The sequence below is a fragment of the Amia ocellicauda genome, chromosome 10, assembly GCF_036373705.1.
Source record: "Amia ocellicauda isolate fAmiCal2 chromosome 10, fAmiCal2.hap1, whole genome shotgun sequence".
Classification (NCBI taxonomy): domain Eukaryota; kingdom Metazoa; phylum Chordata; class Actinopteri; order Amiiformes; family Amiidae; genus Amia; species Amia ocellicauda.
This window is the reverse complement of record NC_089859.1, coordinates 252,712-265,332: the sequence shown is the minus strand read 5'-3', so window position 1 is coordinate 265,332 and position 12,621 is coordinate 252,712. Positions and strand designations below refer to the sequence as shown.

The window sequence follows — 12,621 nt, the reverse complement described above, 5'->3', positions numbered from 1 at the left end:
CAATTAGCTTCCAGCTGGAAATAGCTTTTTGTCTTTCTTTCTTTTAAAGGAAAACTTTACTTAAAAAAAATGTATTCAAAATAGCACCTGTCCTTGAATACACGATGGAAAACGGATAAAATAATGTATATTTATGGATTTGCAAACATTTCTGTATAGTCTTACTTCTTCCAAAAGCACAGTTATTGGAATTGGACACTACAATATTGGAATTAGTCTTTATTTCCGTCTTAATGTTGATCATAGGCCACAAATCTTGCAATGGATACTGTTACAGTTCAGATTTGGACACAGCAATGTATAATAGCAGCACCAGCAAATCATGCATGGATGTTTTTTTAATAATCTTCCGTAAGTGAACACAAAGCTAAATAAAGACCGCTACAAGAAATGTTACAAATAAACATTCAAAGGTAATTCCCCAACAAATAATTGGTCTCTCACATTCACCCCAATTTATACAGTACTCTCCACTCCAGTACCCGACTACAAAGCTGCCCGTTCCTCCTCTCACACATATTCCACACAGTAATCCTCTTTCAGGGCTAACATCTATGTTTTGTTCAATTAAAATCTGCACCAGGCCTGTCCAATGGCCACATTTTCAGTGCTGTGAGAGATTTATACAACAACACGAAGGGGCTTTTATTCCAGTGAAGTTCTTTGAGGTTGAAAGTGTTGGAAATGCAAAAAAAGGAAAATGTGTTAATTTGTTCAAGGTTTATTAAGTTTAATATTTTCAGTTTTAAATAACCTCCATCCCTTTATTGTAGGTCCCTGATCAGGCCAGTTTTTGTTGGATAAAATATTGCATTAAATTTGACTTTCTGAAATACTTAATTACTAGCAATTTATGATAAAAATATTTGTGAAATGATTTGCTTGAGCTGGAGAAACTGCTTAAAGGGTTATATATTATACATATAAAAACTATTTTTTGTTTTAATTTGGTGCCGTTTACTTCCACAACCCCCTACAATATCAGAAGGGTGTGACTTCGAGTCCCAGAGGTAAAATGTACTTCAGTTTACTCTCTCTTGACAAATCTGGCCTTGGCAATCTTTTGATCCCATTCTCTCACTCTCTTTTAAGGCAATGAGTTCTCGTTGTGCTTTTGTGTCGTACAGTATAGGCAATATGAATTCTTGTTTCTCTCTTCAATAATGAAGCTCAGATTTTGTCTGATCTTTTTGCATATGTCACCTTAGCATTGAAAACAGGCGTATGTCATGTTAAATATCAATGCAGTTAGAAAAGACCAATTACTGAAAGAAAAGGCTTCCTGTTCAGTGCAATACGAATGATTGCATTAATAACGTGTCCTTTTAGACACCCAATCAAACTGTCACTCCTTATACTTGAAACAGTATGACAGTCCTGCATTGCTAACCTCAATTAGAAACATATTTTTGTTTGTTATGTGTATTCAGCTGATCTTTTTTAAGTTTATGCTTCAGTCAATGAATGCCTTGTAATGGGGCTTTACATTTTGGAGCTGCTGGAAATACATCCCAGTTCGTACAAAACTGAAGTGTGCAATCTTGACCCAGTGTACACAATTTTTCTTGTAAGCTAGCTTGCGAATGAATGGTGAGCGAGACCCTTTCAATAGTGGATATGCCGGCCAAGAACATGGACAAAAAAATCTATTGCCAAATTAATTTGGGATCAGAGTTTTAATTGTACCCAAGTTCACATAAATAACATTAGTTCATATATTATATATTTTATATAATATATATTTTCCTAGATGTACATTCTTATTTGGCTATAATTCACATAACTATTTAAACAGAAGCATAGGTAGATGTACACAGAAACTGTTTTGATACTGCATTCACGGAAATCCAAATAATAAAGGCAAAAAAAAAAAGCGTATTAATTTCTGTAGTTTAGAAAGAATCTCTTACCAAATACATTAGCTCAAAATACATTTTTTTCAGAAATGTAACATGTTATATAAAAAAGAATGTCAGTTAGTAACATTAGATGTGTGTCATTTCTTTTGTCACATACAGAAAGACACAACTTAACAGTAAATGTATGAAAGTGATTTCTGGGAAATACTGGGATTTAAAAAATAGCATGACTGCACACTGACATTTCCAGATATTGTGTTTGTATAAGCTTGTCTGTATACATTGACACTGTATCGATCTTGCAAACCATTCAAGTATACACTACCTTGACAAGTTTGAGTAATTAATTGTATGGTATGTATTTTCTTCATAATATTATATCACTAAGCACATTTTTTCACCTAAACCAGTTTTCAAGCTGAAGCAACCCTTCACAGCCCTTTACATGTTAAATATAAACCTTGCCTTGGTCTTACAAATTCATTCAGTTTGTATTGTACTGAATACATACAAAAAGATTAACCCTTTGTCCCTCCATGCTTGTTGAGTTTTTAGTGATTATTTATATTGTGTATGTAGAATTTTTGGGCGCCCGGGAAAGGAGTTGCGTCTGTGCTTATACCGTCAGCTTCGATCTCATGTACAATTAGAGTGTATGTGCGTCTGTGTTTGAGTAAGGTTGATGGTCAACTGAAAGGGCTGGTGTTGATGGTTTGAAAAGGCATCATCCATCGGTGGATAAAGATCATATTATTCTTGACTGATTCTAACGATAATTGGTTCAGTTATGTAATTAAGAGCATGGAATAGAACCCAGAAGACCCATTGGCTCGACGAGGGCTAGAGACCCCTGGTATTTATCTCTGTGCTAATACTCTATATGTGTTTGACTGAAAGACATTCTGTGCTTTCCTGTAAAAAAAACAAAGTCTACATTCAGTAGGAAAAAAACCAAGTCCACTAATATGTGGTTAAAGCACCCAGCAGAACACTTACATCAGTAGTAATGCGAACAATCTAAAAAAATCTAGGTAAATGTCACTGATAAAAACAGTTCTTATTGCAAAAATAAATTGCTTATATTTTTCTGATAACATTGCTCAAGGACTGCATGCTAATTTAAACCATAAAGCACATATATTGATATTTCTGGAACACAAATATTAATTTTACTGCCTTTTCAATATTGATTGTCTCTCTTTGATCAGATCCATGGTTATAACTCAGAAATATATTTACAAAATCATGTCTTTAAATAAAACCATAAGCCTGAAACATGGGTTGTGGGATCTTGTGGGTTTTCTTCCTTTGCTTTACCAAATGATGAATACAATTTCTGTATGTGTTTAGGATTCAGATTTCAAAACCCCTGAAATTATGTTAAACTTGAACATAAATCTATAACAAAAATAATACAAATAATGTGGCAAAACCAATCTAGTGTAATGAAGGACGTATGCACCTCAAATAAACAAAATTAGGAGGGGAAATGGTAATGCTTTATTTCTCTCTCTCTCTCTCTCTCTCTCTCTCTCTCTCTCTCTCTCTCTCTCTCTCTCTCTCTCATATATATATATATATATATATATACATACACACACACACACACATATTCATACACACATTGTATTTCAAAAGCAAGTACAACAGACAAAAAACAAATATATTCTGGGGCTGTGCCTGTACCAATAATCTAACCTTTACTATTGTAAAATATAATAATTAAGGGGTCAAGTGAAGATGTAATTCATTTATAAAGGGAAATGCTTATTTATTTATTTTTACTGGGAAAAACCTTAATGGTTAGTCACAGATTTGTCATCCAATGTCGCTTGATGATTAAAGTCTATTGAATAACTGGTTGCTTGAGAAGAACGATTGTTAATTTTAGCCACAATGTTCAATAATTGTACAAAAAGTCACAAATGCACTTTCCATACCTGGTGGCAACACACAAAGAGCAGAAACCACACCGCACTTCAGTAGTAACAGGATCATTGCATCACATTTCCAGCCAGTGAGGAATATAGAGCGTAGGACAGTGTTGACAATGTTAGGCAGATTTCCCAGAAGACCTTGTGATTTCAATTTACAGTGTATCATGTTTTCACCTCATTTACTTCGATTGAAAAAGGAAACTGGAGAGAGCCAAATAAGCGTATGAGAAAAACAGTTAAAATCATGCCATGAAGTCTGAACATATTTAATGGTTTTAGAACAATCTCATTCTCATCCCTAGGAGATGTTTGAGTTTAGTGTTTCTTGAAACATTGTGCGTTTGTCTGTTGTCCAAGGAAACCATTTTCAGAATCCCTTCTGTTAGAAAAGCATCTCTATTCTACCACTTTACAAACACAACCCTTTCCTGCTTCTTGTTACACAGGGAAAATTAAAATAACTCTAAAAAGTGCATTATGAACACAATAAAACTGACAAAGAAGCAATCCAACTTAATATTCATAAATATTTTTTCTTCTTCTCGTTATTATTAGCATTAATTTACAAGACTAGTAGTCACGTTATAGAAGTCAAATGCCTGGATATTAAACTGTACACAACAAATGTCCTCTTTAATAGTTAAACATAAGCAATGTCCACTCAATTGGAAACCCGAGGGGGCAGGGGAAAAAAACAAAAACAAACAAAGAAAAAGAAATGACCCAACAGCCCAGAAACATAATATTAAACGCTCTCTCTTCTGCAATGTTAGTCTTAGTGACAAGCTTTCATTCCTGATACGTAAGGTGATTCCTGAGGCCTACAGATGCATTCCTGCTGCTCGGTGCAGTCTACGAAGTCCGGCACGGGGAGGCCAGACAGGATCATCACAGACTTGTTCCAGATCATGAAGGTGGGCACCACGGGGAGGATGAAGGAGATGTCGAAGGTGTGCAGGTGCTGGGAGTTCATGGCGTCGTAGAAGGACAGGGCGTTGTTGTCGTAGTCCAGGAGGACGCCCAGCCGCCGCAGCTGCAGACTGGCCTCCACCAGCATCTCCTTGCCATTGTGCCGGACGATGAAGTTGTTGTTGCAGCGCGTGAACACCCAGGACGACGAGTTCTTGCCGCTCCACTCGTTCTTCGGCGCCGATTTGTAAGCCACGCCGACTGCATACCTGGATAAGACACAGCAGAGTTATTTACTATTATTATTCTTTCTTTCAAAGCAGACATGTGACAAAAAAACACTTAACTTTCCAAAGTAGGAGGCATACATTGAATGTGATTGCAATTCTTTTGAGAAGTTGAAGGAAAATGTCACTATTGCCAAGACTTTTGTTGTGCCTCTGTGTTTAATTAAAGCACATTTCCAACACGTGTCTGTTCTTTCCTAGGTACATCACAACTTGGCTCTTGGATCTTATCACAGTTCCAATGGCGTGCGTCTTAATGCCCCTGATACAGACTGATCCTGTCATTATTCTGGTCAGAAATGGTTGGAGAGAGAGAGAGAGAGAGAGAGAGAGAGAGAGAGGCAGAGGTGAATGTGGTAGGTGTTAGGCAGATTTCACTACTATGAGTTGTGACAGACGAGAAACCCCAGTCTCGCTCAGAACAACCCACTGGTTCTCAGACAAAGAGAAGGTAATTGCATGGTCCCCTTTATAAAGGGAGGGGTAATTTTCATGACTGCATGGCTACAAAAAATAAAAAAAAACACAATCCTCATATGACCTTGCACGAACACATGCTGCCCTGATCTCTAGATAGTCATGTGAAAATGGGTTGAAGAAAACTAACACATCTGATCTGTAGCTGTTGATTTACTGTTAAACAGTTTCTAAAAACCAAAGCATACGGTTACAGTCACTATTACATTTAAAAAATATATAAACCTATTGGAATGTCCTTAATATCATGGGTCTCTCATTTTATGCATATTAGAAAAGTATTATCCTCCTAATACTATTTCTATAACCGTCAGCTTCGTTAAATGGGAAATTCATGAAAGCAGGATAGGAGTCTCACGGAGTGAAGTTTGTGATTTTAAATATTTAAAACTGATTTCAAAGCACTGGAGTGTGTTTATAGAAGCCCATATTACATTTACACATCTCATAAAAGGGAATTCAAGGTCTTTAAGGAGTCTCTGCTAAAGTAGTAGTGGTAATGTACATATTCACCACATTGCAATTTCAGATATTGCTTTATATCCTGATGTGTATTTTCTGTTACACTCTTTATTACATTTGGTGAGCCATTCTTATTTTTTTGACATTTTATTAACACTCCCAATACATAGGATAATTCTCTCGGGTGAAGATCTAAGATGTTGTCGGTGCAGTTTCTAACCATGTGAATGTTTCATTAAACAAAACACTCAGTCTCACCTGAATCAACACCCACACTGAGTGATGTAGGGAAGTGTGTACTTTATACAATGTTCTGATATTCCAGCAGTACTTCGGGTGAGAAATAATCAAAAGACACCCCTTTGGGATGTGGGAAAGTTGCAATTATAACAAAACAAAAGGACTGAAAAGGTTGTACACAACACAATATATACACTACTCCACTGCTTGTTTGGAGTGACCTGCAAAATGGGTTCTTCATCCTCCTCTTCCTAATCACTGTTAGTAGAGTTTGGCATTAGAGCAAATATTCATAAATGCAAAAGTGTTGCGAGACGACTTTCAAATACAAAATCGAGTAGATGCTTATTATGAGATACAAAACACTTTGGGTTCTTCACAAGCCTGACTATGGGAGACATTTTTATCTGTAGCATTTCACAAACAGCTTTCAGAAAAAGACAAGTCTGGTGGCCTATTAGGAGAATGCTAATTAGCAGTTAAAAGTAGGAATTAAAACAGACAAGCAGCGTGTGCCAGAAACCTTTTATCCCCCTTGACATCAGCTCCACTGCTTGGTGTTCCTGTTGCACCCTTCTCTCATTGAGTCCCCATTCGTCTCTTCTGTCTCATGTCTTACCACGTGGATGCTCCCAGTAGGACCTCCCAGTAGTGGCAGCCGCTGTCGATGAAGACGTTGCCTGCCGCTCCGTACGAGCCGGTGCTGCTGAACCTCTCGGGGGTGTGGCTCTTCTTCAGCGAGCTCTCGTCCTTCTCCATCGTCAGGCAGTCGTTGGACAGCCGCAGCTTCTTGTGTGCCGTTTTGGGGTCCAACTTGAATGGCTGGCCTGGGAAAGCACAAAGTACAGCGTAAATTAAATGTCTTGCCATTGGTCAAGGTGAACGCTTGGGTTAAATGATCTCCATCTCTTTACACAAGGAACATATCAAAACTTGTTGGAATTTCCCATTGCAAATACACAGACGTACACATATATATGAACTATATATGTATAGAAGTATGTTCACTGCATAGGCATCTGGGCACATTTGTAATCACTGTAATTCAGCATTGAGCAGTATCAAGTCCCGGCATAGGCCAGAGACCTGGAGATTGTACCTGAAGAAAACAATCCAAGAAGGAAGTGGTTAAAGGAAGAGGAAACTCGTGATGCCAGACAAAATTTCCACAAACGCGATGATTGAGTGTTTGAAGATATGGATGAGTGCTCTTGAGAACGCAGGGGACCCTTTAAACTAAACGAAAGTTGCCTTTCAAAGTGCCCTCTTGGTGTCCCTCAACTGTGCTTTGCAAAGACCTCTCTCTTAATCTCACCGAGGGAAGGAGCTTCATTATTACCATGTATTACCCTCTTCGGCACCCGGGTGAAATATTAAGAAGGAGAAGTAGAAGAGAGGGGGGGGCAAAAAAAGCCAACAAAGTACCAGTGAAACAAAAGATGAAAGCATATTTACAGTATGACTTTGAATACCAAAATGTGGGAAAACGCAGCGCTAAGCTCAAGGTAGCATGGCTACTGCAGAAGCTCAATGCATCCAGCTGCCAATTCTGGACTTGACATTAAACCCTGACACCTAAATCTCCATCCCTAGTTTAATGAGCTACAATACATTGGCCTCATTCGTTCAATAATCTTTGTCCACAGAGTGCATGTTACTCGAGGAGGATATGAAATACTCTGGAAATGTATTGCTGGAAGCCAATTACATTAATATGGTTTCTCTTTGTGTGGGGCTTTGAACTGCTTATCGCTCCGAGCCCAGCAATTTTCAAACACTCAAGCGCTTTTAAAGCTTTCCAAGGCTCCTTTAGAGACCAAATCACTTCCATGGAACAAGCCAATCTAAATTCTAGAACATGTGACACACCAGGATAAACATGCAACATCATATGCATTATTAAGCCTTTTCATCATCGGGGTTGAATAAAGTGTAATGTTTCCATTTGAAAGCTTGAATGATTAATTCCAGAAGAAAATTGTTTAAATTTTAACATAAGCTCTTATGATTTTTACAAAAATGTTTATACAAGGCTTCTGTTTTGAGTTATTGACACCAGCTTTTATGTCCCTGAATCTTAGCATCTGTATATATATTAGTAAAGTCACTGATAATTTATAAAAGCAAAAATAATCACCTAATCTGATCAATATCAAATTGTATCTTCAAGAATACACTGAATATTGGTACCAGATTGGGCTTTGTTCTGAAACAGTTGTTCTATCTATTGCTAATCAGGACTCACCTTTCAACCACACAGTACATGCATGTAGTACAATATTAACTGGAAGCATGTCGCAGGGAAATATTCCCCCCTCGGAATAAACACGCTTATATTGTCAGATATTAATGTACGTCAGTGCATTTCTAAAACACTTAAATAGTTAATGATCTGATTTGATCTGATTTGTATGAATCTGCTTGGCTCTAAATTGTTGTCTCGTACTTGTAAAATATCACTGGAACATTTTGCCTATCCAGTGAAATCAGCTGGGAAAGTGCTGTTGGAGATGTGCCGTGCTGAGTCAGGCACTCCTGTCTTTTGCACAGCAGTCCCGGGACTAACAGTGAATGCCAAACAGAGGGCAGAGCTGGCTCTTAATTACGCCATTCAGTCCCACAGGTGCCCCTGCAGCAGTGCACGTGTATTACCAGCCAAGAGGCCCCAATTCCCATTGCAGACAAAATCCCACAGGCAAACCCCACAGTACATAATCTACATGGACAAAATATCACAGGAAAAACTAAAACAAAAAACATTAACGCTTTCCCACAGGATAGATATAGATTATATATATATATATATATATATATATATATATTACATAATGTTCAGCAATTCGTTGATTGATATGTTTTGATTTAGAACTGTTTATTGGGGTTTGGGTTTTGACCTCATTGTGTCTTTTTATCACTTTAGTTATTGACCTAGTCCAAATTTTGTCCTTGACCTGCTCCACCCCCAACAGACACTATATTCTCTTCATATTATTCAATATATTTAATATTTGTGAATGCACCTGCTTTGTCTACCATGTGCCACACTTGCAAATAATCAGCCTTTTATGGGAAATATACACAACAGTATTGCATTTACACTTTCAAGTGTCACAAGACTCGAACATTGTGCAGGACTTGTTTCAAAATGAACAACAGAAAAGCAATATGAACATATCAATTCAGTAATTTCTATCTTCAGTGAATATATAATAAAAATGATTAAAATAAAACACTTTGGGTATTTCTTAATTACGTTCATCAACAAAAAGCCGAAACGTTTTGTAGTCAGCTAATTGGATTTGATGTGTTACAATTAGCTCATCCACATTTAAATCCTAGTTAGACTGCATTGTTGGATATTACCTTCCAACACCTTCATACTTATCATGATGTACTTCTGTCTTTTCATTAGAGCATCTTAATATAGATCAGATTTATTTATGTAGAGCCCTTGCATGCCAGAGATTAAATAAACTGCATAGATGACATTGTTATGAGGGTGATAATGAACACACTCCCCTGCAGGTTATGGTTGAAGTCTTATCTGCTAGTTGCTTGCAAACAAACTGGTCATCGAAAGGTTAACAATACACTGTTGGCATATTTGACTGACAATTAATCCCCAAGCTTTAAATTATCTGATGCCTTACACAGTATAAAGTAGGGATTAGATTCACAACCAATAGATTTCAAAAAACAAACACCTAAGAACAATAAAGAGAGCTCACAAAGTTCAGACTACCTGGTGGGTTAGGAAATCTAAAACAGCCCAGAGTTTTTAAGGAAGCAGGATGGAGGTAAGCAGTACGGCTCCAGCAGCTTGATATAGTGATTGTGCAAGTCTACAAAGCAGTACGTAAATTAAGGATTAGATGTAGCTGTTTTTCTCCTCTCATCTCTTGAGCTTGAACAACATAGTATAACGATGGGACTTCAACACAACATTCGTAACTAGTATAATTGTTCTTGGGAAAAACTGTCTTTAAACCTGTTCACACCATGGTTGGGGTCAATTCCACCAATTCAATTATTTATCCCTTTAAATTCCATCAAATCAATTCATTATCCAAAACACTTTCCTAAATTCCTTTTCAATTCTAGTTCAAAATGTCTCCCACACCAATTCCTTAATCCTTAATGGTTTCCTTCTTTGTTACCATCACTTAACTTTTCAAAGTGATCAAACACCAGAGGCTCCTCTGACATTGTGAAAGTGTTTGTCCAAAGCGGTAGGCAGTGGGTCCTCAGCCAGTCCAGGTTCAATCACAACATCAGGTTCTCAGTAACAGTCCAAGTCAAAAACACAGTCAAAACCACCGCAATCCTCCTACCCAACAAAACAAGGAGAGAGAGGTATGTCCTCATATAGTAAGTTTTAGAACAGTGGGTAATTGCAAGTAATTGAGATGGTTCTTGTGATATATCCTTCCCAACAAGAGGGCAGGACTAGGACACTGTCTTGTATGAGTGTCTATTAGGTGGATGAGGAGCTCATTGGCTGAGATTCAGATAATAGAAATTCCTCAGTTGCTAGGAGGCCAGGAACAATTGACCTGAGAAGCTGCTGAGAAGCATCTGCCTGTAATTCTAATAATAAAACATTGAAAACATTGTATTGTCTAAATCATTGAAAAATGTGATGAAAACACAATTATTACAAAATAAAATAGTTTAAGAACAGATAATACATAATTATAGAGGATTCATAATGGATTAAAAAGGATAAAATGGTAAAATGATTAAAACAAAACACATGAAAAGCATTTCCAATTCAAATGCTGAAGTATGCGATATTGACCATTAAAATTCAATTCCAGCTTAAAATGTCTAAATTCCAATTCAATTCCAATTCCAAAGACTGAAACATTCACAATTCCATTTCATTAATTTGAATTACAAGAATCATTAAGAATTCAAATTGGAATTGATCAATTCAAAAAAGTATAAGATTTGAGTTGGAATTAGCCCATGAATTTAAATTTAAATTGAATTGACCCCAACCCTGGTTCACACAGCACCTGGTGTAAAATCAAAAATGAACACAAAGTCTCCTTCTCAGCTTATGATGCCAATAAAAACAATAACATGTAATGCAAATCAGCTCTCCGACAGCACCGGAAACCTTTGAGCACAACCGCCTCTATAGTCAGTGCATTGGTTACATATTTTGTACTTCACGCCCCACTGCCCTGTTTGAATCCTCCTTTAGCATACCAGCCACCCATGCGGATTGACACTCAAGATTTTGGTTGCTCTCTCAATTTCCCCTGCTGTCAATTTGTCAATGCTAATTACAACCACCACCTTCGAATACACAGATGAGGAAGAAAAAGGCAAAAAGGAAGTCTGCAGGTGTTTTCAATGACAGACACCGACAGTGTGTGTGTTAAAAGAGTCGGTCCCTATAAATAATAAACAGAAGTGCCTTTGAAGAATGCTGTGTCATGTGACATTTTTTTGCCTCAATTTTATGGCTGGCAGTTAGGAACTCAGATATGCCTGGCTAATCTGATCTCCAGCATATTCCTACCTTATTGTTGTGCTTTGTTTTCTTCTTACCCACTCAGTTACAGGTGATTGAAATGAACAGGGAGGGAAACCTGTCTGTGTTACAACAGAAGTCTTGTGTACAGCTTGGTGTTTGGGAGCTTCAGCATCTAGTGTGTTCAGAGGAACTGCTAAAAAAATCCATCAAAAACTAAGCTGACACATTTGGAGGCACTGCTGCAGATGTATGACTCACGAGACTCTGATGGGCAACTCAAACAAGCGCCGCCGTTGTCCGTATCTGCAAGTTTACAAGCACTGCTCTACACACAAGCAGGGCTACTGTTTTTCCAAATGCTACAGACAAATATTGTCCTAGTATTGGATTAATCAACAGGGTAAATGAGGTAAATAAAGGAGGTGTCATTCTAACTCTGCTCAGAGTTGGTCTCGGCATAATAAAACAACACACTGACAATAATATCATTGCTTTGACTCCAGTGTCGGAGGCGCTTCGAAAGATGTATATAAAAGATGTCTGCTTGACAATACAAAGAAATCGATGTATTATTTTCATACCCAAAGTGTTACTCATGAGGCTTATTTTGGATACACAGCCAGGGCTTGGGGAAGTGGAAAGGGACATCATTTATCAGAGTCCTAAATTAATATCCACCAGACAATTTAAGCAAATGGGTATTATTTTTTTTAATTGATTTTATGTTCCAGTGAATGCCTTTGAACGTCACTCACCGATCTGTAGGTGCAGTGACACTGGACATGCGTGTAGATTGCACTCGATAACAGACCAAGCATACGCCCTTAAGAAAGACAGATGGATTCATCCTTTTAGCTGGAGAGATCCAGAACAAATTATTTATCATGCATTTGGGTCAGAGCCTTAAACTCAAGAGGCTGTGCCCTCAAGTACAAGAGGCAGTGTGTACCGGCCAACGTTGAAGA

The 12,621-nt window shown here is 37.6% G+C and overlaps 1 protein-coding gene across 5 annotated transcripts in view; it reads right to left on the bottom strand.

Moving 5' to 3' along the window:
* Positions 1–204: 204 nt before the first annotated feature.
* The window catches only part of mid2 (midline 2), a 156,470-nt gene continuing 144,053 nt past the window's right edge, over positions 205–12,621 (bottom strand). For all 5 annotated transcript variants that reach the window (XM_066714645.1, XM_066714646.1, XM_066714648.1 and 2 more), the window contains 2 exons: positions 6,791–6,998; positions 205–4,974 (listed from right to left, as the gene is read on the bottom strand). In XM_066714645.1, the coding sequence (XP_066570742.1) occupies positions 4,572–4,974; positions 6,791–6,998 (611 nt within the window). In that variant the 3' untranslated portion in view covers positions 205–4,571. The remainder of the gene's footprint in view (positions 4,975–6,790; positions 6,999–12,621) is intronic.